Source organism: Bidens hawaiensis, unplaced genomic scaffold, assembly GCF_021521415.1.
Source record: "Bidens hawaiensis isolate Kalapana, Puna unplaced genomic scaffold, B.hawaiensis_p1.1 tig00016743_1, whole genome shotgun sequence".
In the NCBI taxonomy this organism is placed as follows: domain Eukaryota; kingdom Viridiplantae; phylum Streptophyta; class Magnoliopsida; order Asterales; family Asteraceae; genus Bidens; species Bidens hawaiensis.
Genome location: NW_027492533.1, coordinates 37,546 through 61,700, shown reverse-complemented (window position 1 = coordinate 61,700; position 24,155 = coordinate 37,546). Strand labels below are relative to the sequence as shown.

At 34.4% G+C, this 24,155-nt stretch overlaps 2 protein-coding genes and 1 pseudogene across 3 annotated transcripts; 2 read left to right on the top strand and 1 right to left on the bottom strand.

Annotated features, from left to right (window-relative positions):
- Positions 1–10,146: 10,146 nt before the first annotated feature.
- On the top strand, positions 10,147–10,639 carry LOC143551898 (dehydration-responsive element-binding protein 3 pseudogene; annotated as a pseudogene).
- A 565-nt stretch (positions 10,640–11,204) lies between these two features.
- On the top strand, positions 11,205–11,567 carry LOC143551897 (SKP1-like protein 16). Its single transcript, XM_077042239.1, has one exon. The coding sequence runs from the start codon at positions 11,205–11,207 to the stop codon at positions 11,565–11,567; it is 363 nt and encodes a 120-aa protein (XP_076898354.1).
- Positions 11,568–16,893: 5,326 nt separating this feature from the next.
- On the bottom strand, positions 16,894–23,797 carry LOC143551904 (tRNAse Z TRZ4, mitochondrial-like). 2 transcript variants are annotated; one of them, XM_077042243.1, is made up of 12 exons: positions 23,546–23,797; positions 23,388–23,477; positions 22,539–22,583; positions 22,401–22,455; positions 22,270–22,313; positions 21,784–22,185; positions 21,068–21,327; positions 20,861–20,987; positions 20,720–20,770; positions 19,401–19,804; positions 18,034–18,649; positions 16,894–17,211 (listed from the first exon to the last, which is right to left on the bottom strand). In XM_077042243.1, the coding sequence occupies exons 1-12, from the start codon at positions 23,693–23,695 to the stop codon at positions 16,894–16,896; spliced, it is 2,562 nt and encodes an 853-aa protein (XP_076898358.1). In that variant the 5' UTR covers positions 23,696–23,797. The 2 variants fall into 2 exon arrangements, with proteins under 2 accessions (XP_076898358.1, XP_076898360.1); XM_077042245.1 differs by lacking the exons at positions 20,861–20,987; positions 21,068–21,327 and having other exon boundaries at positions 23,546–23,796.
- Between the last annotated feature and the right edge of the window lie 358 nt (positions 23,798–24,155).

Genomic DNA, 24,155 nt, shown 5'->3' with positions numbered 1-24,155 from the left:
GATTAGAAAAATTGCATATCTGATTAATCGCTAGTCTAAACCCTACAGCCCGACTAGCGCGTGGCGAGTTTTACAACACTAGTATGTGATATACCTGATCACACAAGTGCATATGGTCCAAGGGAAACACTCCTTTTTCGGGTGGTACGGGCCGTGCACCTCGGTTCCCTCCAAATGCTCCACCTGAATGATATTGAAGTAATGTTTAACTAGTGTAGCAATTTCAATTGAAGTGTTTCATGTTCAAGTTTCAACATTAATGCATCAATTGCAATCCAATTGGATTAACTATCAACAAAACCCCTAGTTTTTACTGAGAATTGAATAATAATAATAATAATACTAGGTGGCCGGCGTGTATACTGAAGAAGACAGAGAGACATAAATAAAGATATACCTGCACTCATTCGTTGATTGATTCAACTATGGGCTGCCAATGGAGTTGGTGATCTCATTTCCGGCAACCCGTATTTGTTCCGCCTGAGCCACTTCACTTTGGCCAGTGGTGGTGCTTTTATTCATTGGGCTTAAAAGCCTCAACTTCCAAGCATACGTTGGTTCATCAACAAGACTTCTAGTTTGAGATGCAAATTCACAAAATCTGGTTTGACTTGGTGTCGGGTCAACCACAAAATGAAAAAAATGGTTGCTTCAGTCACTGACAAGCGACAAGTTGAACCCAAATAGCAAAACAGTTGTTCATGTGACGACAGGTGTGAGTTTAAAGATTAAAGTTCAACCTTTTAAATGTACCTTTTAGGTGATTGATAGTTAAAGAATTTACTTCATATTATGATTAGGTGTGTGGTTTAACTATTAAATTTATTTTCTACTAAGGCATGGTTAATTGTATAATACTGAAAACTAGTAATCTGTTATTTAAATAACATCATTCAAAAAGAATATTTAAAAATTAAAATAACGTCCACAAAAAACTTACGGAAAACAGTTTAAAAAAAAACCATTTTGCATATGGAATCTAAACTCTAAAGGGGAGTATTTTTCCAAATTAGTGTTGATGGAAAAATTATTTACCAAAAATTTTGGTGTTCATTGAAAACTATTTACCAAACTAGTGTTTTTCATCTATTTTCACTTTTAAATCAACATATTTATGTTTTTTTATTTCTTCTATTAGTTAATCCATTATCTATTTCATATTTCTTATATATTTTCATCTGATTAATCTGATAGCTTCTTTTGAATATTTGTTTTTATCATTCAACCTTTTCTTATTTTTTTCTATTATTTTATTTCTTCGCTTATTTTTTTTAATTTAATATATTTTCTTGTCCTTTTCTTTTTCTAAGCAATATATATTCATTTTATAGAATTTGTTTTTTGGGTTTTAGTTTAGGCACTATAACTAACCTAATTAATAAAGCTTGAATTCACATCGAATAGTCACCGCAACACCTGGTTTTACCGATGGTTAGTATTTTTTTTAAATATGTTAATTTTATTAATTTATTTTTCGGATTTAGTTTCAGTACCATGAAACCTAACCGATACTAACGCAAATTCCATCAGTACCAGTTAGGTTCATTATAGTACCAGAACTAAACCAAAAAATAAATTCATAAAATATCATATTTGAAGGAAAAAAAACAAAAATACACCACGGGCGTTGGTAAATCCAAAAATTACGGCGACTATTCGACACGAATTCGGCCAGTATTAGTTACGTTATACGGTACTAGTACTAAACATGAAAACTAAATTTGTAAAATGAACATATTTAATACAAAAAATAACAACATAAATTAATAAAACTCGGGCTTTAGTAAAACTCATGCATCATGGCTACTATTTGGCACAAATTTGATCGGAATTAGTTATGTTCGTTACGATACCGAAATTAAACCCGGAAAATAAAATTTCATAAAATGATAAATATATTCTAAAATAGAGGGAAAAAATGATATATTAAAAAATCAAATAAGAGAAGTAATAAAAAAGAAAGATTTAGAACAGTAAAAAAAATAAAAAAAAGGTTGAATGAAAAATAAAATATATATAAAAACGTGTTGTATTGATCAGATTAAAATATATAAGAAAAATGAAATAAAAATATATAATTGATTAACTAATAAAAGAAATAAAAATACATTAATATGTTGATATAAAAGTAAAAAATAAAAAATAGATGGAAAACACTAGTTTGTTTGGTAAATAGTTTTCAATAGACACTAATATAGCAAATAGTTTTTTCACTAACACTAGTTTAAAAAAAAATTCCTCTAAAGGGTGACTATGTTAATTGTCCTGGTTACCTAAATACCTAACTATGACGTGAAACGACATTGTCCCACTATTGTACCAATAGACCATCACACATTTTTGCACCGCCCATTCATTATAAAAATTATTGCAACAGTTACTTAAAATTTAAAAGTTATGAAAATAATCAGTATGCATCTATATCTATAATAAACTAGTTTCTGCCCCCCCCCCCCCCCAAGTCCAACCCCCACCACCACCACCATCCGCCTGGCGGTCCCCCATGTTACGAAGGTTTGTTTAGCTTTTTTAGATTTTTAATGAACAAACAAAACCGAACACGAACATGCTGTTTTATTAAATAAACAAACATGAACACAAAAATCTGTCTTATGAAAATGGAGCGGTTGATCGGGTGAAGATAGTGGTTGATGCATGAGAATGGAAGTTGACGATGGTGGGTGGTAGTAGAATTTAACCGGTGATAGAAAGGGTAGACCGGCGATGAAGAATATGTAGATTGAGGAAATTAAGTTAGAGTTTGATGATGAAAGAGTTTCACAAATAAATATGATTTTATAACCCGTTTGGCAGCCATTCGGGTTTGATGAGACCCATGACCCGCGGAATATTGTTTGATGATTAAAAGGTTATTTCACAAATAAATGAAATGCTATAACTTATAACATGTTTAAGGTTATTTGGGTTTGGTGATAGTATTTTAAGATTAAGAAATTAAATTAATAATTTCTAAGTTTAGGGATATTATGGGAGTTTCAAAGCAATTATTTATTTGAAGGGTTTAAATCACCCATGTCCCATGATACACCTGCAACGTCGGTGTGGAAATATATAGGATGATTGACACGTACACGACAAGATTGTATATCGTCGTCTATCGCCTAAGACTAAGTGAAATGGGATTTTTACGGTGTTTTAAAAACCGGTTTAAACCGGCCGGTTGAACCGGTTAAACCGGATTTCGCACAGCAGACCGGTATTTTGAGCCTGGTATTTTTGGCCGGTTTGCTAGAATATCGCACCGACGGTTTTTTCTAAAATACCGGTTTTTACCGGCAAACCGGTTTTATGTCCAAGAAATTTTTGATATTTACGACCCATTTTTTATCAAAATTACTTTTAACCTAACAATTAATATTTAAACGTATAAACTTTAGGACTGTTTTTTTAAAATTGAGTGTTTTTGTATTATTTTTTTTAATATGGATTACTTTTGGATTATCTTTTGTTATAAAATCGTTTACTTTTGGGTTATTTTTGGAGTTAAAGTTGTATTTATAGGAAATTATAAGGTAAATGTTTAACCAGTTGAACCTCCCGGTATAACCCGATTTAACCGATTGTACCATTTTTTAGCCTAATTCGATACGAATAAAAAACCGGTTTTTAAAACATGGATTTTTATAGTAACTCGAATATTATGTCATGATGAGATAAAGACTTTTAAAGTGGAAATGACTTTTAGACAAAACCATATGAAAGATAATTTATATATTTCCACAAACATTATAATCTATAAAAGACTTTCTGTTTACGTATAATTTTAATAATTAAAATATTAGGTTCAAACTCAAATAAAATAAAAATGATTTTATTTAGAGTAAAATGTCATTTTCGTCCTTTTGGTTTGGCAAATAATGCGAATTTATTCCAAAAAATTTATTTTTTTGTATATGGATCCTCCACGTTTCTCAATTCTTGCCAATTACATCCAAATCACTAATGTCGTTGAATTTAATCGTTAAGTCAGGGGTAGACATGTCTTTTCACTATTTCTTTATTACATGAGTACAGTGCCAAAATCGTCCCTGAAGTTTGGTCACATTTGCTAATTTCGTCCAAAACAAAAATATTTTTTTTCACAATTAGACCCTCGATGTTTTCCAACTGTTGCCAATTTCATCCAATTTGTTAACTCGGTCTAAATTTAACGTTAACTCAGGGATATTACTGTCCTTTTACATATTTGTTTACATTGTTATTATTATGCGGAGCTAAATTCCTTATATGACTAAAAATAAAGAAGAATAAACAAACGGATAATATATTGGATTCAAACATAGGAATCATGAAATGTTATATATGTTAGGGATGAGCAAAATCGGTACAGGTACGGTACCGATTTGGTATCATCGGTACCAAGGTTTTGAGTTTTCGGGACCGGTATGGTACAGTACTGGTGTTCCCGAATTTTACCTCAAATACCAGTACCGAACCGAACATTAAAGTACCGGTACCAAATATTTGCGATTTTCGGAACCAATACCGGTATGGTACCGAGCTCATCCCTAATATATGTCATCAAACAAACACATAAGAACAATAATGTAAAAAAACATGTAAAAGGACGGTAACACTCATAAGTTAACGTTGAATTTAGACCGAGTTAACAATTTGGACGAAATTGGCAGCGGTTGGGAAAAATCGAGGGTCTACTTGCGAAAAAAAAAATATTTTTGGACGAAATTTACAAATATGACCAAACCTAAGGGATGATTTTGGCACTTTACTCATATAATAAAGAAATAGTGAAAAAACATGTCTACCCCTGACTTAACGATTGAATTTAACGAGGTTAATGATTTGGATGTAATTGGCAAGAATTGAGAAACGTGGAGGGTCCATATGCAAAAAATATACTTTTTGGACTAAATTCGCATTATTTGCCAAACCACAAGAACGAAAATAACAATTTACTCTTTTATTTACTATATATGTTGCATCGAAAGACTGATACAATGAACTATGTATGTAGATGGGGTGGTTGCTGTTGCATTTAAATCAGATGTCTGACTCTTATTTCAAAGACGAAAAACATGAAAACGGACGATCAAAATTGAGTTAGTTCAAAAGGACATGTGCCCCATTGAATAATGACAAACACCAATCGAAACAAGGGAGTAGCATATCAGTTTTGTTGGTACGCACTAGATAATGATCTTACTTTTATAGGCAATTGAACTCTTGTTGAAATTCCAAATTATTTTTAAAAATGAATACTTTCAAAAAATGATTTCCTAATTGACCAAATAAGAGGAAGGTGTTTTGTGGGTGATCCCTCGATAATACGTGTTAACGGACATCCGTTGGCAACCTCTTTAAGCGACAGACTGGATATCATTATCCTAGCTTGATACTTATTTTTTTTGTAGTGATGTCTTATTGGTATTATATGAAAGACGATGTCGGCAATAATTCCCGGTCCACAAACAAGTTGGTTTTGGGACTAGGTCAGTTTTCATAGCAAGTTAGGTGTGAGATCCATTGGTTTAAAAAGAGAAATTATTTCCTAATAAAGTTGACGTTTAAATATGGTATAGAGTTTCTTAGTGACCAAGTTAAGGATTATTAAGGTTTCATGCATGTTAGCCGAGCTAGGTAAGCATTATAAATAGATGATACCGAGTTTACGAGTTACAGGGTTTCATAAGAACCACGAGAGAAAGCTTATGTATTAAGTTTTTTTGAGTTATATTTTCTTAGTACAAGTTTGGGAGTTGTCTGAAATTTTTGTGTGTTTCATTACTTGTTTATCAATTCGTTCTTGAGGATGATGTAAAGAACATATTATAGGATTGTGTCATAAGATTTGAGCATTGCATGTATTAAGTTAATTTTACTATTATTAATCTTTCTAAATGTTCTTAGAATATAGATGTGTACTTTTCTTATTTAGCAAGGCTAGTGGACCCCGTTTTGAATAGACCCTAATCCTGCATCGACAGATTTGCAGCAACGAATTAACGATGTAGCAGATCGTATAGTTATAATAAACAATGTGAGATATCTTGTTTTTATAAGGATATTTAAAATGTCTAATAAAGTAAAAAGTTTAAACTTGGATAAAGATGATTTATACGTGTATACGTAGTTGCTGAGGTGGATGATTTTTGAGGGCATTGATTCACCCAGTTAAGAGAATGCTTCAAAATTAGGTTCAATATACTATAAACATGAAAATTTATTAATACGTGTATCATGAAGATATACATATATTGTATTGTATATATGCATAGCACACTAAGTACACCTAGTAATATCGTCATATTACTCAATATTATTTATTAAATTAATAATTGATTCCATTCTTCCAAGTTCCAAAGCATCATGCACAAGCCGACAGAAACCTTAACTCACCTGTTGTTCTCGTACACCATGTCCCACTCCAATCAGATCCTAAATTTAGGGCGAATAAAAGCTACTATGAAATATAGCTGGTCTTGATTTTGTTTAGGCCATCTCCATCATGGAGACAATTGATTGCCCTATAATAAATAAGAACAACGAAATAACAACTGATATATATTAAGTAAGGTCAATCAGGGCCGGCTTCACTACTAGAAAATTGAGCAATTGTTATCAAAATTTGTTACCGGAAAAAAAACGGTAGCAAATTTAGCGACCGATTTAGCAAATTTGCTACCGAAAATGCGAATTACTTGACACGGTGGCTAAGGGTCGGAGTTTTTGCAACCATTAATTTTCGGTGGCTAAGCGGTCAAAGTTTTTGCAACTGTTGGCTAAGCAGTCGGAGTTTTTGCAACCGTTAATTTTCGGTCGGAGTTTTTGCAACCGGAGTTTTTTTTGCAACCTGTAGACGATCGAAGTTTTTACAACCAGCAGGCGGTCGGAGTTTTTGCAACTGGTAATTAATCGGTCGCATTATGTTATTATTAATTTCACAAAGGCTGAAAAATTCATCTTCATAGCCATATCAGTTTACAACAGTTTATTTTTTAATCCCTTTTCAACCTTTTTTGTTTTTTACAACACTTTGTTTTTTAACCTTTTTTGTTTTTTATATTAGTTTACAACAGCCTTTGTGAAATCAGTTTACAACAGTTTGTTTTTTACCACACCGTCTCCATTATCCTCTTATCATTAAGACCGTGAGATGCAATTATACCATTTAATCCATCTTCTATCATTAAGACCTTGAGATGCCAATTGAAGGTAAGTCGCCGCCGCCGCTACTGGTTCAATTGGTAGCGATTACAATGACGATGACGATGATGATGGCGGCTAGGGTTCCACCACAGTATCCGACAACGGTGGAGAAGAACGAGCAGTGACGGATTAGGCGTATGATGGTTCAGTACGAAGCGACGACGACGATGGAGTTCACGAACTTTCCGGCAAACCTGGTGCGTTTGCTGACGAGCTGAAGTAGTTTCCGGCAGTGGACTTCCGGTGGGGGTGAATGTCGCCGGCATTTAAAAGGGGGAAGGCATTTAAAAGAAAAGAAAAAATTAAGAAAATTACAAAATTACCAAAGTACCCTTGACTTAACTGATAAATAGACGGAGTTAAAAAAAGTATTAAAAATGCAAGTTTTTTGAAACTGAGGTAGTCATTTACATAAAATAAAGTATTAGTACTAAAGTTGTATAGTTGGTCAAACCATAGATACCAAAATAACACTTAACTCTTTTATTATTAAACACTAAGACTGTATGCTATTGATTCCATTAAATTCTTTTTGCTCTTTTCTTTTTAAAAACTAATGGAAGCCAAAGCATTATCTTATGAATATTAAAATTATCAAATGAGCCATTCAAATTTAAACAAACCTTATCAATAAAAAAATAATCATATTTAATTAAAAAACATAATAGAAACAAAAAAAAAAAATACCAATATTCATTAAAAAAATTCTCTACTTATGCGTAGAGACTTTCTTTTATATTTAAATAAATCAAAAGTTATTTTTAATACCCTGAAAGCTAACCATAATATATATTTTATTTAATAAGAAAATAGTTTGGTTGGGTTGTGAATGAGAATAAAATTTTGAGTTTAGTTGGGTTGTATAGGTGGAAGAAAGAAAAATATTTTTTAATAAAAAGTTGGGTTTGATTGGATCGTGAATGGGAGTAGTCTTAAGGTTCAACTAGTTCAATTTTTAACCCTTCATCATAAATCAATAAAAAGATCATAAAGCAAATTACAAAAACAACAAGGTTAATAACAATTTCAACAAAGTCATATATAATAATATAGTTTGCATAACTCTTATGTATTGGATCACAAATTGTAAAATACCTTTAGTTATGTGTTGAATTAATATAAAAATTTATCAATGAACGAAATAACTTTTGTACTCCAATAATGGTAAAATATATACTTGTTAACCATCATGGATGATAAATTGCTTCCAAAACTGGAAGGCTATAAATTAATATAGTAATAATGATTAAAAGTTGATGATCATCAATGTTTACTTTGCTTGATATGATGCTTCATGAATAATTCTTGGAAAATCCAGATGTCAATTCTGGTATCCTATTAGCTATATCTATATAAATCAATATTATTAAAGGCTTATGTATTGTACAATTGTAACTTAAATTATAAAACCTATCTTAAATTGTATAACTGGCAAATTTATATAAGTGCATCTTTATGCTTTGTAGCAACTAATTAACTAGGTAGGGTCATTTTTAGCAGAGCTCGAGCTAGCTAAGAGTCAACTTAGTTTATAAAATTATCAGTAAGTTCGGTTTGCAATTCTCTAAAACTTGAGTTATAACTCAGCTTGTTTATAACTCAAGCTGTTTGGCCGCAGCTCGAAATCAAGAAGGTGATGTTACAGGTCTTGGGTGGATACAAAGGATCGAGTCGAGTTGTAGATCAAAACCGAAGAAGGTGATGTTGCATATATGCATGGAGATGAACGGGGAGGTAGTAGGGCGCTCAACAACCGAAGAAATTGAGTAATGCAGTTTCGACTAGCAATCAAATGGATCAATAACACAATGATTTCATTCAAATGACTCGAACCGCATGATTCGGTTAACAAGCTTAAAGCTTACAAATTCTTTATTAAAAAACAATCAACTACTTCAACAAAAGACCAAACAACCCTATATATAAATAAAAATAAACATTGGGTCGAGCCGACTTAATAGACCGGATGCTCCTGCATCATTGAGGTTTGGGTGTTTTTAGTTTATCACCAGTGTGTTTAACTTTTAAATCATTGGTGAGCCAACGGAGCAAGCTCGCATAAGTTCGAAATTTACGCGAGTTAATTTCAAACGAGTTTTATATGAGTTTCAACTTTCAATAGACTATATGAATAAGTTGAATCTCATGAGTTCTTAACTTGAAACTAAAATTAATTGAAGTGTTCAAGCTACCCAACAACATGTAGATGTCAAGTAGGCTGAATAAGGAAGACGAACAAAAAGAAAATCAATTAAGTTTACAACATAAAAATTTGACACAATGACAATTTGATTAAAAAGCCCAAGATGTCCATTTAACCCGGTAAGTAAACAAAATGTCCATCTGATCATCTTTTCCCATAATGTCCAATTGTCCATCCTTAATCTCGTGGACCCACATACTATACAATCATTAAACAGACTAGATTTTTAACCAACAAGATTTTACCATGTGTCATAAAACTTAGTTTAAAAAAAAGCGTCACGGGATTTTTTAGGTGTCCCACAAGGTTTATTTTTGCATCCAATGAGAACTATGTCGCCTTTCCGACAAGATTTCATTGGATTCTGACGAGATTTTTTTGACTTCCAACAAGATTTTTTGAACACACGCAAATCCTGGTTCGTAGTAATAATTATTAAAAACTTTATGGACCAACAAAATTGACGGTGAACGTTGTGAGACAAAGCTGGTTAAATTTACATGTTTTTAACTTTTACCTTTAAATGGACCAATTTCGTCATTTTGTACTGAATATTTAGGACAGACATGTTACAAGCCAGCTACGTACATGCTACATATATAACGTTGGCATAAGCCTCCTAAACGGTCATAACATAAGCATCAATGGCCGATACCAAAACCACCAATCTCTCTTCCACCACCACTGTCGTATCGACCCAACCGGACTCATCACTAGCTTTACAACCCCGGCCTTGCAAGAACATTAACAAGAGACCACATCCAGATAACATGAGCAACAAGCAATCCGTGTACCGCGGTGTCCGCCTGCGAAGATGGGGCAAATGGGTATCCGAGATCCGCCAACCCCGTCAAAAAACCCGCATTTGGCTAGGCAGTTTCCCCACACCAGAGATGGCAGCCAGAGCTCATGACGTGGCCGCCTTATCCATCAGAGGCAGCTCGGCTATTCTTAACTTCCCCCAGCTGAAAGACACGTTGCCGCGACCGGCTTCTCGGTCGCCACGTGACGTACAAGAAGCAGCCGCAAAGGCAGCCGCCATGCATGAGAGTAGTTTGGCGCAACAGCCGACGTTGTTAAGTGATCATGATCAGTCTGTGTTGAATTATGAGTAGGGTGAGATCATTGAGTTGCCTGATTTGGATGGGTGGTTTGAGTCGCCTGCGTCGTCAACGGAAGTTGTGGTCGAGACCGTGGATATATCCCTCCTGGGTGCCGGCTGATCACATTGATAGTTTTTCTGGCTAACCGTCGGACTGGATGACGGATTATTTGGTTGATCAAATGTGAAGGAATATTAATTTGTCATGAGATGATATTTTGGGCTGTGTTTGTTTTTGTTAGAAAGGAAAATGAATAGGAGGTTTCATTTTCTTACTTAAAAGATATCAAAAACATAATTCTAGCAATCATCCAACCGTTGCAATCCAAAATTCAAGGGTCCACAATCCTTTTTTATTGTATTTCCTTTTAGAACCTTATTGTTCATCTTATTTATTTTGTATGTTCATGGCAATGTAAGAAATAAGAAAATATTCAATAAAAAAATTCCGAACCACTTGAAAACATGGTATCAGAGCAGTGTATATGATCTTAGGATCAGCCTGCTCGGAATCGTTCATCATCAGCCATACTCAAATCCATTCAAACCCCAGTCTGTTGCCAGAATCTGTTGCAAACTGTTACTATTTCAAAACCCCAAATCCATCATCTTTACAATTAAACCTACAACAATCCACCGACGAACTGTTGCAATTAAACCCCAGAAGCTGTTGCTATTTAGCAGGTTGTTGCAGCAAACCCCATCGACGACATGACCAATCCCGAACCAGAACTTGATCAAGCCTCAATCCCGATCCCGGATGTCGGTTCGGAAATTACAGCCGCAATGAACGAGTTCCACAAGAAACATGAGTCTTCAGACGAGGAAGTTCGAGCGGAGGCGATGAACGAGTTGAAGAGTTTTATTGAACGTCAAGACAATACAACGGAGACGTTGTTGGTGCTCGCTAAATACGCATATGATGTTAACAGTGTTGACTTGTTGGGCATGTTTTGTCAAAGGGTGATGGATGCAATCAAAGACAAGAAGGCGGAGGAGGTTCGGGAGACATTCACCGACTCAGGAGCCACCACGAAAGCACCAGAGGAGGAAACGGCGATCTCGGCGCCATAACGGCTGCCGGAAATGGAATCGCTCATCAAATTATTGACCACACAGGTATTGGGTTTGAGAGACTACACTCAAGCCCCTTTATTTGCAACCCTATTTTTATTGATCCTCTAGTTTTAAAAAACATTCATTGACCCCCTTGAAGTAGCTTATAATCATGAGAACCCCCCTAAAAATTCTGTTATATTTGATACTGGCCAAAAGTCAAACATATTTAAAAGTAAAGCCCTCCTAGATTCTGTTGTTTACGAAAGAAAGCCAAATAAAAACATAGGATAAGTTAATATGGCTGAAACATGTAAAAATTTGAACAAGTCATGGATTTTCGATTGTGGTGCTACCGACACCATGACTTTCGAATCATCTGACATAATCTTGAATTCCAAACCAAAAATCAATCACATAAAGACTGCTAATGGGGGAATTGTTCCCGTAAAGGGAGGAGAAATATCACCCACTTTAAGACTTTCAAACTGTCTTTATGTTCCGTCTTTGTCACATAAACTATTATCTATTAGTCACGTGACAAAAGAATTAAATTGCTCGGTTTTAAAGCACCCGACTTTTTGTATATTACAAGATATCAGGACAGGAGTGATTATTGGGCGTGGCACTGAACGCCAAGGATTGTATTATATGGACGAAGTGACTCAACACGGTACCGTGATGTTGGCACATGGAACTGTCAATCGAGAGGCTTGGTTATGGCATAGGAGACTAGGACACCCGTCGATTGGTTATTTACACATTTTATTTCCAAAATTATTTCCATTAAATGAACCTTTAACTTGTGAAACATGTGTCTTGGCTAAAAGTCATAGACATACTTTTAAACCAAATAACACAAGGGCTAATTCACCTTTTTCACTTATCCATTCGGATGTATGGGGTCCAGCAAAAGTTGTTGGTGGACAAAATTTTCGTTTTTTCGTTCTATTTATTGATGATTGCACTTGTATGACATGGATTTATTTTCTAAAACATAAATATGAAGTTTTTGATAAATTTGTTATGTTTTATGCCATGATACAAACACAATTCAAAACAAATATTCAAGTTCTTCGTTCCGATAACGGTGGAGAATACATAAACGATTCAATGAAAACTTTTTGTCAAACCAAGGGAATTATTCACCAAACGTCGTGCTCCCACACTCCCGAACAAAACGGCACCGTTGAACGAAAAAACAGCATCCTTTTATAAATAACTCGAGCTCTCCTAATTGAATCCCAAGTCCCTAAGTCTTTTTGGCCTGAACGCTACTGCCACATATCTTATCAATCGTCTACCAACTATGGCTCTTGACCTGAAAACACCTCTCCAAGCCCTCTCAGACTTTACCAAACTTCCACCAGCTCTCACGTTACAACCACGAATATTCGGGTGTTTTGTTTTTGTCCACATACCAAAAATCAATCGAAGCAAACTTGATCCATGTGCTGAAAAATGTGTATTCCTAGGCTATGGTGTCAATCAAAAAGGGTACAGGTGCTATAATCCAACAAAATGTCATGTGTACACCACCATGAATTGTGACTTTTTTGAAACTGAATTCTTTTATACCTCTCAACTTAGTGGTGAGGGGGAGAAAGAATATGACACACTAAGTTGGCTAAAATGGGTTCCAAAATGGGCCTCATCATCCGAAGAAATAAATCACAATGCTCAAGATAAGTCACCAACTCCACACCAATTTGATGGATCAATAATTAGTGATACAATCCCAGTAACTCCTGACCCAACGTCCAAGGTAAGTAATGCTCATAGATCCGGAAATACAACAAATGAAAGATCTCATGAAAATATTGATATAACTAACAACCATGAGATACAAGTAGAACAAGCAGTGCTGGTGGAACAAGAAGAACCTGTACAAGGAGAAACAAGACAAGAAGAACAAACAATGCATGTGGAACAAGAAGAACCGGCACAAGAAAAACCAGCCAAAAAATATGTCCTTCCATCAAGAGTCAATAGAGGAATTCCTACAAAGAGATACTCACCAGAAAAACAATCCAAATCCTCTAAATATCCTATAGCCAACATAGCATAAGCAAATCTATCTAAAGAAGCTAAAGCCTTTAACACTTCTCTATATGCTGAACAGATTCCAAACTCTGTGGAACAAGCTTTAGGATCAAAGAACTAGAAGAATGCTATGGAAACAGAGATGAAAGCTTTGATTAAAAATGATACATGGGAAATGTGTGATCGCCCAATAGGAAAGAAACCTGTAGGATGTTGATAGGTCTTCACAACCAAACATAAACCAGACGGAACCATTGAAAGATACAAGGCACGACTAGTGGCTAAAGGGTACACTCAAACGTACGGGATTGACTCCCAAGAAACATTCTCTCCAGTAGCCAAAATTAACACAATCAGGGTTCTTTCTCAATCGCTGCAAATGAAGGATAGCCTCTTCACCAATTTGATGTTAAGAATGCATTTCTTCATGGAGAATTAAAGAAAGAAGTATATATGGAAGCTCCACCCGGGTTCACAAAAAATTTCAAAGCAAAAGAAGTCTGTCTCTTAAAAAAAACTATATATGGGTTGAAACAATCTCCTAGAGCTTGGTTCGGCAGATTCACCCTAGCAATGAAGGGATATGGATTTCGACAAAGCAATTCCGATCATACGCTCTTCCTTAAAAACAGAGGTAACCTTGTAACTTGTTTAATTATATATGTTGATGACATGATCATTACAGGGAATGATGATGAAGAAATGAAGAAGTTGAAAGCAAACCTGTTTAAAGAATTTGAAATGAAGGACCTAGGAAGACTTAAGTACTTTCTTGGAATTGAAGTACTAAGATCTAAAAGGGGTATTTTTATATGTCAAAAAAATATATTCTTGACCTTTTAGCCGAGACAGGAATGATCGACTGCAAACCGGCTGGCACACCAATGATGGTTAATCATAAACTCCATATGAAAGAAGGAGGGGAACTGGCAGACAAAGAAAGATACCAACATTTGGTAGGAAAATTAGTATATCTCTCACATACTCGTCCAGACATTGCATATGCAGTGGGAGTAGTCAGCAAATTTATGCATCAACCTCAAATCACTCATATGGAAGCCGTATGGAGAATTATCAGATATCTCAAAGGGACAACAGGCCATGGGGTTCTCTTCCAACCAAATAAGCACCTAAAAGTTCAAGTATATACTGATGCAGATTGGGCAGGGGACAAAGATGATGGAAGATCAACATCAGGTTACTTCACCCTAGTTGGTGGAAATTTAGTTACATGGAGAAGCAAAACGCAAAAGGTCGTAGCATTATCGAGTACCGAAGCTGAATTTTGTGGAATTGCAAGGGACGTGGCAGAGGTTCTATGGATACGTAAACTTATGATAGAAATTGTTTTTCTCCAAACCGAAGCTAGTAGAATCATGTGTGACAACAAAGCCGCAATACAAATTTCAGAAAATCCTATCCAACATGATCGCACAAAACATATAGAGGTTGACCGAAACATCATCAAAGAAAAAATTGAAGTCGTAATTATAGAGTTGCCATTCGTTCGTTCTGAAGACCAATTAGCAGATATATTAACGAAAGCCGTCAATGGAAGGATATTCAGCGAGATTCTTTGCAAGTTGAGTATTGGAGATTTCGCTACTCAACTTGAGGGGGAGTGTTAGAAAGGAAAACAAAACAAAAATGAATAGGAGGTTTCATTTCCTTACTTAAAAGATATCAAAAGCATAATTCTAGCAATCACCCAACCGTTGCAATCCAAAATTCAAGGGTCCACAATCCTTTTTTATTGTATTTCCTTTTAGAACCTTACTGTTCATCTTATTTATTTTGTATGTTCATGGCAATGTAAGAAATAAGAAAATATTCAATAAAACAATTCTGAACCACTTGAAAACAGTTTTAATTCAAATTGATTGTGAGCCTGTGAATTGAACTTAATTTTGATAAAATTATATATCTCACACATACACACACATATATGATACATGTATACATAATATATATATACATACATGAGAGATAATTAAATTAATATATTTTTAACACTTCTTGGATTGTACACAGCGTTAACACTCATCTTTCCCACATGGTGTGGGAGGATTGCAGACCTGGTCAGCATGCCATTTATCCTTCTCACATACAAGCTTAATTAGCACGATAAATCAGTTTAACTTTATCCAAACATATTTTTACCACAAACACTAACCATCCAATTGATAATGAAAAAACTGAGCACGATTTCAAAACAACACTCTTAATATAATACTATAATAAGTTGGATTAATTATAATTTGAACAATAAAACAACTTAATTATTTTCGGATAATATTTAAATATTTTGTGATTTTAAACACTTAGTATATATGTAGTGTTATTAATTAAATATGGTAGAAAGTTATATCATATACATAACCTTATGTATCGTAGTACGTTAAAACATAAATGCAAATGAATAAGTAATGCTCACAATTTAGAAACAAGATAGAATAGGAATAGGAAAGGAAAAGCATATATGATATGAAAGGAGCGTACAATAATATTACACTTGAAGTAAAGAATGAATAGAAATAACAAATATTTAAGGCTTATGTTTGACATGTTTTCCTTAAAACAAAATTTGTCTTCTTATCTTGTAAGGAACAATAGCACAAGCAGTCGATGTACAGTCGGAGATGACCAATAAGCCTCAATTATTGAAGTTCGCCAAATTAGAGTATGCCTATCGTCGTTTCTTGTGCTTTATTTGTGTTCTACATGTCCGAATATATATATGAGAGTTGAGACTTGAGACTCATGCAAAGTCTCTCAAGTGTCTAGCTAGGAAGTCTTTTGAGCAAAAAACAACTAATTCCACTTAACTGGTTTAAACATATATGTTCAACCTTATTAACGCACACAAATCGAAATTTAAAACCCTTAAAAAAACGCACATAACCGATAACCGTCACCTAATCATTCAACAAACAAGGGTAAATAAGTAATTTTCTCAACCAAGCCACTACAGGATAAAAAACCCAGCATTTTCAATGTTGAAGATATGATGTATTGATTGACCTAAATGACAAGTACAAATGCCTCACAATATTTCTGTTAAAACGACAACGTTTTTAATATGACTAAATCCATCAGAAGTAAATGTTGTACCCTGATCCGTTCAATAACAAGTGACTATACTGATACTAGATACTCTTACCAAACACTAAATTCAATTCATCAACCACCTCTAATAATAACATTCAAAAATATAAAATTGTACTGGTTCTATATCTGTAGATAAAAAAACATTATCAAGAATAATGTAGTTAATAAAAAAACAGGCTTAAATAAATGATGTTCAGGCTGCTATAGTAACAGCATCTTCCACGTCATCAGATTCATCGTCAATCATTTCATTTTTAAACAGTAGTTTAAGGTACGGAAGCACTCTCGGAAGCACATGTAAATCTGCAAAGTTAATGCTCATCATATCGAAAGCAATGCATGTTTTATGCATGTAAGATTCATCAAAAACCGGAATCTTCGGGTATCTTTGACTGAAATGTGTAAGAACGATTCGATACGCTCCCGCAGAGTTCCCCATTTCAATGGCTTCTGCTGTTGTACTGTGGTTTCTTGCTATGGCTTCCTCCACTAAAGCATCCTCAAAAGTTGCCTAAAATAGCCACATAAGAAAATCATTATCATAATAATAAGAATAAGCACTTTTTAGTGTTTAGTAGGGGTGTAAATGAGCCAGGGCGCCCGTGATAAAGCTTATTTAATAAATGAGTACGAGCTCCTGAGCCTACATGAGCCTTTACTTATATAAACTTTAATATATTAAATATATTTTTATATAATCTACTAATATATATAAATTATGGTAAAAATAACTAAATAATATATATAAGTTTAGATTAAAAAACTATCAATACATGTATAAATTTTCTTAAGTGTATAGAGATTAATTTATATATAATAAATTAGCAGAGCTCGAGTTGAAAAACTACTCACGAGGCGAGCTCAAGCTTTAGAAATACAGTTTGAAACGAGCCAAGCTCAAGATCTCATAAGTTAAACAAACTCAGGTTCGGTTCGGCTTGGCTCAGTTCGTTTACACCCCTAGTTTTAAGATAAACATATTATGATTTTGCCAACAAAAATGATTGTCTAAATGTAATAAAATAATTTATTTGCCCGTTTTAAAATACCTAAATTGAGAGACTTTTAATTACATTTCACAGCTCTTTTCTGCAAAGGTTTTATTTTTGGTCGTTTATCTCCGCAAACGTTAAAAAAAACTATGGCTCTGAACTTTATTTTTGTATGATTGAATCCCTTAACTTATTAATCTCTATGAAGAAAGATCATTTAATGAAGTTTTAGGACTTTAGGTTCTTAATCATGCAAAAACAAAAGACCAATTTGTTTAACATAGTCTACGGTAATTTATTTGTTATTCAATACCCGTAAAAAAACGATTAAATTTGTTTACCTCGTGTATCAAAACCGTTGCTCCTCTAGAAGCTTCCACCAACTCCGGACACGGTCGAGTATCACCCGAATAAACAATCTTCCACCCGGGTATTATTTCCCCGTTTTTATCAACTCTATCCATACCCTTCAAAACCACTCCAAAAGCTTGAGGACAGTGCACAACAGGAAAACTAATAACATTTTCTAAACCCGCTTCACTGATCACGTTTTTCAAATTCTTGATAGTCGGATACGATACGCTACTATCAACCGAAATAATCCCCCTTTTCCAATGGCTCTGCATTTGACTTCCTTTAGAAAACAAACTACTTTCAATTTTGTTTTCGTTTAATTGGTTATTATAGTTTGATTCAAAAGAGGCTAAAGAATCTTGTGTTGTATGTCTACAATCAAGAAACTGCATATCTAAATCTTCGAGTCGTTCATACGCGTCTAGGAATCTTTTGAGTTGTCTAGGCCCAATGACGATTAAAGGTTCGTGAGGTAGCCCCTTCAGCAAGTCACGTCTTAGAGTAAGTATTCTTGCTAAGCCCGTGTGGTGATCTGCGTGGATATGTGAAATCCAAATGCATTTTAAACCTTTGACTGCGTTATCTGCGCCCTGGATACCGAATCTGTTAAATGGAAATGTTGGTTAAATCAGATATAGGGGTGTAAACGAGCCAAGCCGGTTGTGAGATACCTGAAATTGGCTCGCTAAAAGCTCAAAACGAGCCGAGCTTAAACCAACTCGAGCCTAATAATAAGCTTGTTTAATAAACAGGCCAGAGCCCGAGGTACGCGTATCGAGTTTGAGTTGACTCGCGGGCATAAATGAGCCGAATACTGATAATTTTTATTTAATATACCAATACATAATTATATAAAAATTACGTACAAATTCACAATAAAAGTAATTAAATAATGTATATTATGTTATATATATAAATTACAATTAAAATACATATGAATTTAATTTTAAATTTATATGAATTAGTTAATAAACAATAAATGAGCCGAGCCCAAGATTGGCTGGCTAAAAGCTCAAATCAAGCCGAGATTAAACGAGCCCGATACCAGCTCGCTAAAAGCTCAAACCAACCGAGCTGAAACGAGCCCGCACCTAAAAACAAGCTTGTTTTAAGCTCAATCTGACTTGTGAGCCTAAAATAATTAATAAATAGTAAAGGAGCCGAGCTCCAGCTTTAGAAATAGAGCTCAAAACGAGCCAAGCTCCATCCTATTCGAGCTCGGATTCAGCTCATGTACACCCCTAGCCCGGTTGAGTTGGCCCACATACAGCGTTCTGTCCTTTTTCTTAATTTTGTAACTAATTAGTAGATCAATTGCGATTACAGATCAATATAATTGTAAACATATTATTACCTTCGTTTTAGCTGACCAAGTGTTCCTTCACCACAATCTAGTAACAAACTACCTTTAGAGAAAAGATTGATGAAGACAGAACTAACATTCCGGTACTTGGACGGCTGAGATGAGCCCGTTCCTAAAAGGACAATTTCGACACTTTCTCTTGTAATATTTTCCAGACATCTAGAAACAACGTTTTGATTAATCCAAGGTTCTTCATTTATGTTCTTGTCACCTTCAATAACCGTTACCCCATCCCCTGCATCTTCTTCACCTTCCCAAAGCTCAGAAACTTGCTTAACAGCATCAGAAATCTCTGGAATTTCTGAAATTAGGTCATTAATGATTTCGGTGGGCCCCGCTTTAACCGGTATACCAGATTTGTCTAATCCAAGTTGTGCATAAGGACGCAAATGAAACTGTTTTAACAAATAGAAAAATATAGGGTTTTTTAGATAAGTGGCCAACAACTTCAAAATAAAAACATGAAATTTTGTAAAAGAATTATAGAAACTAACTTAACACTTTCTCCAGCTTTTAGTAACCAACTTCAAATTAGGATAAAATAGAAGCCTACTTGTAAGTGATTACTGAGTTTAGCAACTAAAAATATTTTAACTAATTTTACCTGTAAATTGCCGAAAGACACAAAACATAATTAATATTTACAGTTTGGAAAAAATAATCTTTCTCTAAAACAATTATATATGGTCCCTGGTGTGGTCCTTGTGGTTTCAGATTCCGGTTTTCACCTCCAACTTCAGAAATTACAAGTTAAGACCAATAGTTAACGCCCGTCCACTCCAGGGACTATTTATGTTATGTTTGTTCAAACTATCGGTCTAAACTTGTAATTTCTCTAAGTGGGGACCAAAACCAAAATGTAAGAGCATTCTCATCCAACCCCTTATATAATGTGAGGGGTGTTTTTATAATTTAGAGAGTGATTCAGGGTGTTGTGAGTGAAGAGTTTTTATATTTTAGAAAAAGTAGTGATTTTTCTGTATATTTGAAAAGTTACTGTTCATCCCCTATAATTTTTTAATATATTTTGAAAGTGGTTGTGAGTGAAGGAAAGAGAAAAGGTAATGATAAAAGGTATAAAAAGTATTATTTAATTGAAATTGAGAGAGAAAATAAAGCGAGTTTTAGTGTAATTTTTGGTTTGGAGATAGGGGTGGGATGAGAATGCTCTAAGCATTCCACAAGTACCATCCGTTTAATTTACTCACTAATTTATACAGTTGGTTGCTAAAATCAGGAAAAAAAATGAAACTTTGTTTCTATTTTATGCTTTTCGGCCCAAGTTCATATGTAAATCATTAAAAATGTACCTTGAGAAGATTTTCAGCAGAAACAGTCTTGCAAAGCTTTAAATTATTACTCTGCAGGCATAAAACTATAAATTATAAGTAACTATATTCACAATTAATTACTGCTCATTTACCTAAAGATGTTATAGGCTAAAAAAATACATCATTTGAACAATTCGGTTGCTGAAGAGACCAAAAGCCCGGAGCTGGAAAAAATTGAGGGCATAAATAATTCAATCGAGCTGCAAGCCTTGCACTAGATTGCAAAATTGGTATCTCAATATTCTTCCTGACAAAATAACAAAGATAATTTAATAAAATAATTATTCATTGTTCATGAAAATGAAACCTTGGCTGATATAAACTTACATTTGATGTCCTGCTATAATATGCTGGGCTCCACCAAATCTTAACATCCACTTTTGATAATCACCAGAGTTTACAACTAATGACGGACTTAAATGAATCACACAATTGACAATTTTGTGTTTTTCCTCTTCGGTATCCGCATAGTAATTCTCAAGTGAACGCGAATGTAATATCTCTTCAAAATGAGAGAGTGTAGGGCAATCTACAAGGAGAACAATGGGCCCAGGTACCGAAGGTCCGAGTACATCATCGGGATGAATCTGATTATGGTTGCAATAAAATACCATTAGATTATTAAATACAAGACTTTACATAAACATGGACTTTTTGTAACTTTCAATCTATTTGTCCAGTTCCCAACATCACAACATTTTTCTTTATTTTACCCTATCGAGATAAAACATAGCCCATATAAACCCATTCCTAAAAATAACTAATGTGTTAATTTCGATTGCAAAAATAAAATTATTAAAATAACAATATGAAGCTTTACATAAAACGATTTGGGAGATTTTATGCATGGAAAAAAGACTATGTAACTCTCAACACGTTTGGCTCATTTCCATTTTAACCATTTTTTCTAATTTGACCCGTTTAAGTAAACGGGTCGAAACTACCATTTTAACCGTTTTTTTCTACTTTGACCAAATGGGTTGAAACTACCACCTCTATTATGATTTATGAATACAGAAAAAAATGGAAAATGATACACATACCATGATATCTTTTAAATCTGATTTAACAGATATTCCTTCTTGTAGCTCACGATATTTGGGCCCGGGCCTTAACCCAAGTGCTTTGGCCTTTTCTGGGTCAAACTTACCCCTAATCTCGGGCAACTCGCAAATATACAAAACAGAAATATCACTTGACTTTGTTGCCGACTCATCTTTAACCCCACCGGTTTCAGGTCGCAACAAAACAGCTGATATTTTGACGACTTCATCATCAACAAGTTTAATTTGATCATTTATTTTTTCAGGATTATTATTTAATAAAACCCCATCGGATTTTGATGACTGGCCGAAGCATCGCGTGTGAACCATGGCTGCATTTGGAATGAAAGATTCCATTGCATCAACTAAATATTTAAAATCCGAGGGGCCCCATACGTTTACCTTCATACATTAAGCAAAATCACTATTAATCTAACACAGCATTTAGAAATTAATAATTCAAGCTATCATGTTTCGAATACTTACAGACATCCCCTCTTCACCAGTGCCAGCCAATGTTAATAAAAGACCTGAAAATCAAATTTTCATAAACTTCATATCTAAAATTCATAATTGAAATGCGTTTGAATACGCAAGATCAAGAATAACACGCGTACCAGGTAATCCACCAGCAGTTTCAGAGCAGACACGTGAAAGAAATATGTGATCAATCTAAAACAAAAGGACGAGTCATTTTCATAAATTCTCGTTATTAAATAAAACTATAAATGTGAATCTTTGTGATGACAATTTACCTTTGACAACTTAATCTTATGTTCGGTGCAAAACCGTTGCAGACCCTAAACAAATCACAAATATTTTGGGATAATGCATGATCAGATATAATTATATAAACTTACTTAAATCTCCCAATCACCTAAACATTCAACTAGGGGTGGCAATTCTGACACGACCCAAACAGAACATGAACATAATCAAGTTTTGGGTTGGCATTTCTAACCCATTTAAAAAGAGAGTTGGTTTGGGTCCTGTTTAATTAAACGACCGTGTTCGTGTTAGATGTGAGCAATAACCAAACAAAAAACCGACTAAACCGATACAAAATTAATGGCAAACCAAATAATCTAAAACAAAATTAACCGAAAACTGGTTACCGTTTTTTTGTGTGTACCCTTTGTTAACCAAAATTAACTGAATCATTCATATTTTTATATGTTGCTAGGTTTTATACCTCAACTTCTTGTATTTCTAACAAAAAATTTTAGCCTAAGTTTGGTTTTGAACTTTTGATTATTAACCGTAAGTAACCAACAAACTAACCTAATTATCCAAACAGAATTATGTTATTGGTTCCAATGGATGATTTTGCAAAAACCGAATGTTAATTTTCGGTTTCTATAATATGAAATAACCGAACATAACTAATACATGCTTGCCCCTAGTTCGGGTTGACCTCCGTTTAATTAAACAGGTCAACCCAGTATCCCGTTTAACCCATTTTTTACAACCCGATTGACACATTTACAAGCTGATGTTTCGACATGAATACAAATTTGTGTACTTGTGTTTGGGTTGAACATTTTAACCGGATACGGTTGACACCCCAAACAAATGTTTATAAAAAAGTAGATGAAAATGCTTACTTCTCCAGCATTGAATATAAACCTCTGCTTATCAAAGAACAACAAAACCGAGGGTGAAGTGTCTTGAGTATCCATACCTGTTCCCAAAATCTACATAATAAAACTAATAAAAATTATACCTTTTTCCAATTTAAATTTAAAAAAAAAAATACTAATACCTGAAGATAAGAAATGGTATTGACAGGATTAAGCCTTCTAACTTTCAATTTGAGGTCTTTGGGTCTGCTCTTATCTTTACCCTCCGCCCGTTTCTTATTAAACCCACCCAGTTTCTTCTGGCTTTCGGCCACGTCATCGTCAATCTTCATGGGTTTACGATTGGAAGTGAAAGATCTTGAAATGCGTCTTGGTGGGTTGATTGATGAGCGGCAGGTGAACAAAGGGTGGTTACGATTGATGGGTATTCTGGTGTTGAATTTGAAGACTGGATTGGGGTTTAAGGAAGAGAGAAAGGATATTCGGTTAGTGATTCGGGGCATCATATTCATTGCCGGAACCCTAGAAAAGGGTTTTAGCCACAGCCCAGATGGTCAGATTAAACCATACATTTGGCTCCATGAACATGGTTTGATGTTTTTATTAACAAGGAAGAAGTAGAAAACAAAAGCTGGAATAGCTCGGTTGGTTAGAGCATGTGGCTGTTAACCTCAAGGTCGGAGGTTCAAGCCCTCCTTCTAGCGTATTATTTTTATGTTTTTTTACTCGTTAATGGCTTCGTTGTACCATTTTACGTAAATATGATATTCATATTAACACATGCCCGAATTC

Coding starts and splice junctions, on each gene's coding strand:
- LOC143551904 (XM_077042243.1), bottom strand. CDS start 23,695: ATGAAGATTGACGATGACGTGGCCGAAAGCCAGAAGAAACTGGGTGGG. Junction 20,771..20,860: donor AACCGAATTGTTCAAATGAT/GTATTTTTTTAG, acceptor TTATGCCTGCAG/AGTAATAATTTAAAGCTTTG. Junction 17,212..18,033: donor CAACGGTTTTGATACACGAG/GTAAACAAATTT, acceptor TGGCTATTTTAG/GCAACTTTTGAGGATGCTTT.
- LOC143551897 (XM_077042239.1), top strand. CDS start 11,205: ATGACCAATCCCGAACCAGAACTTGATCAAGCCTCAATCCCGATCCCG.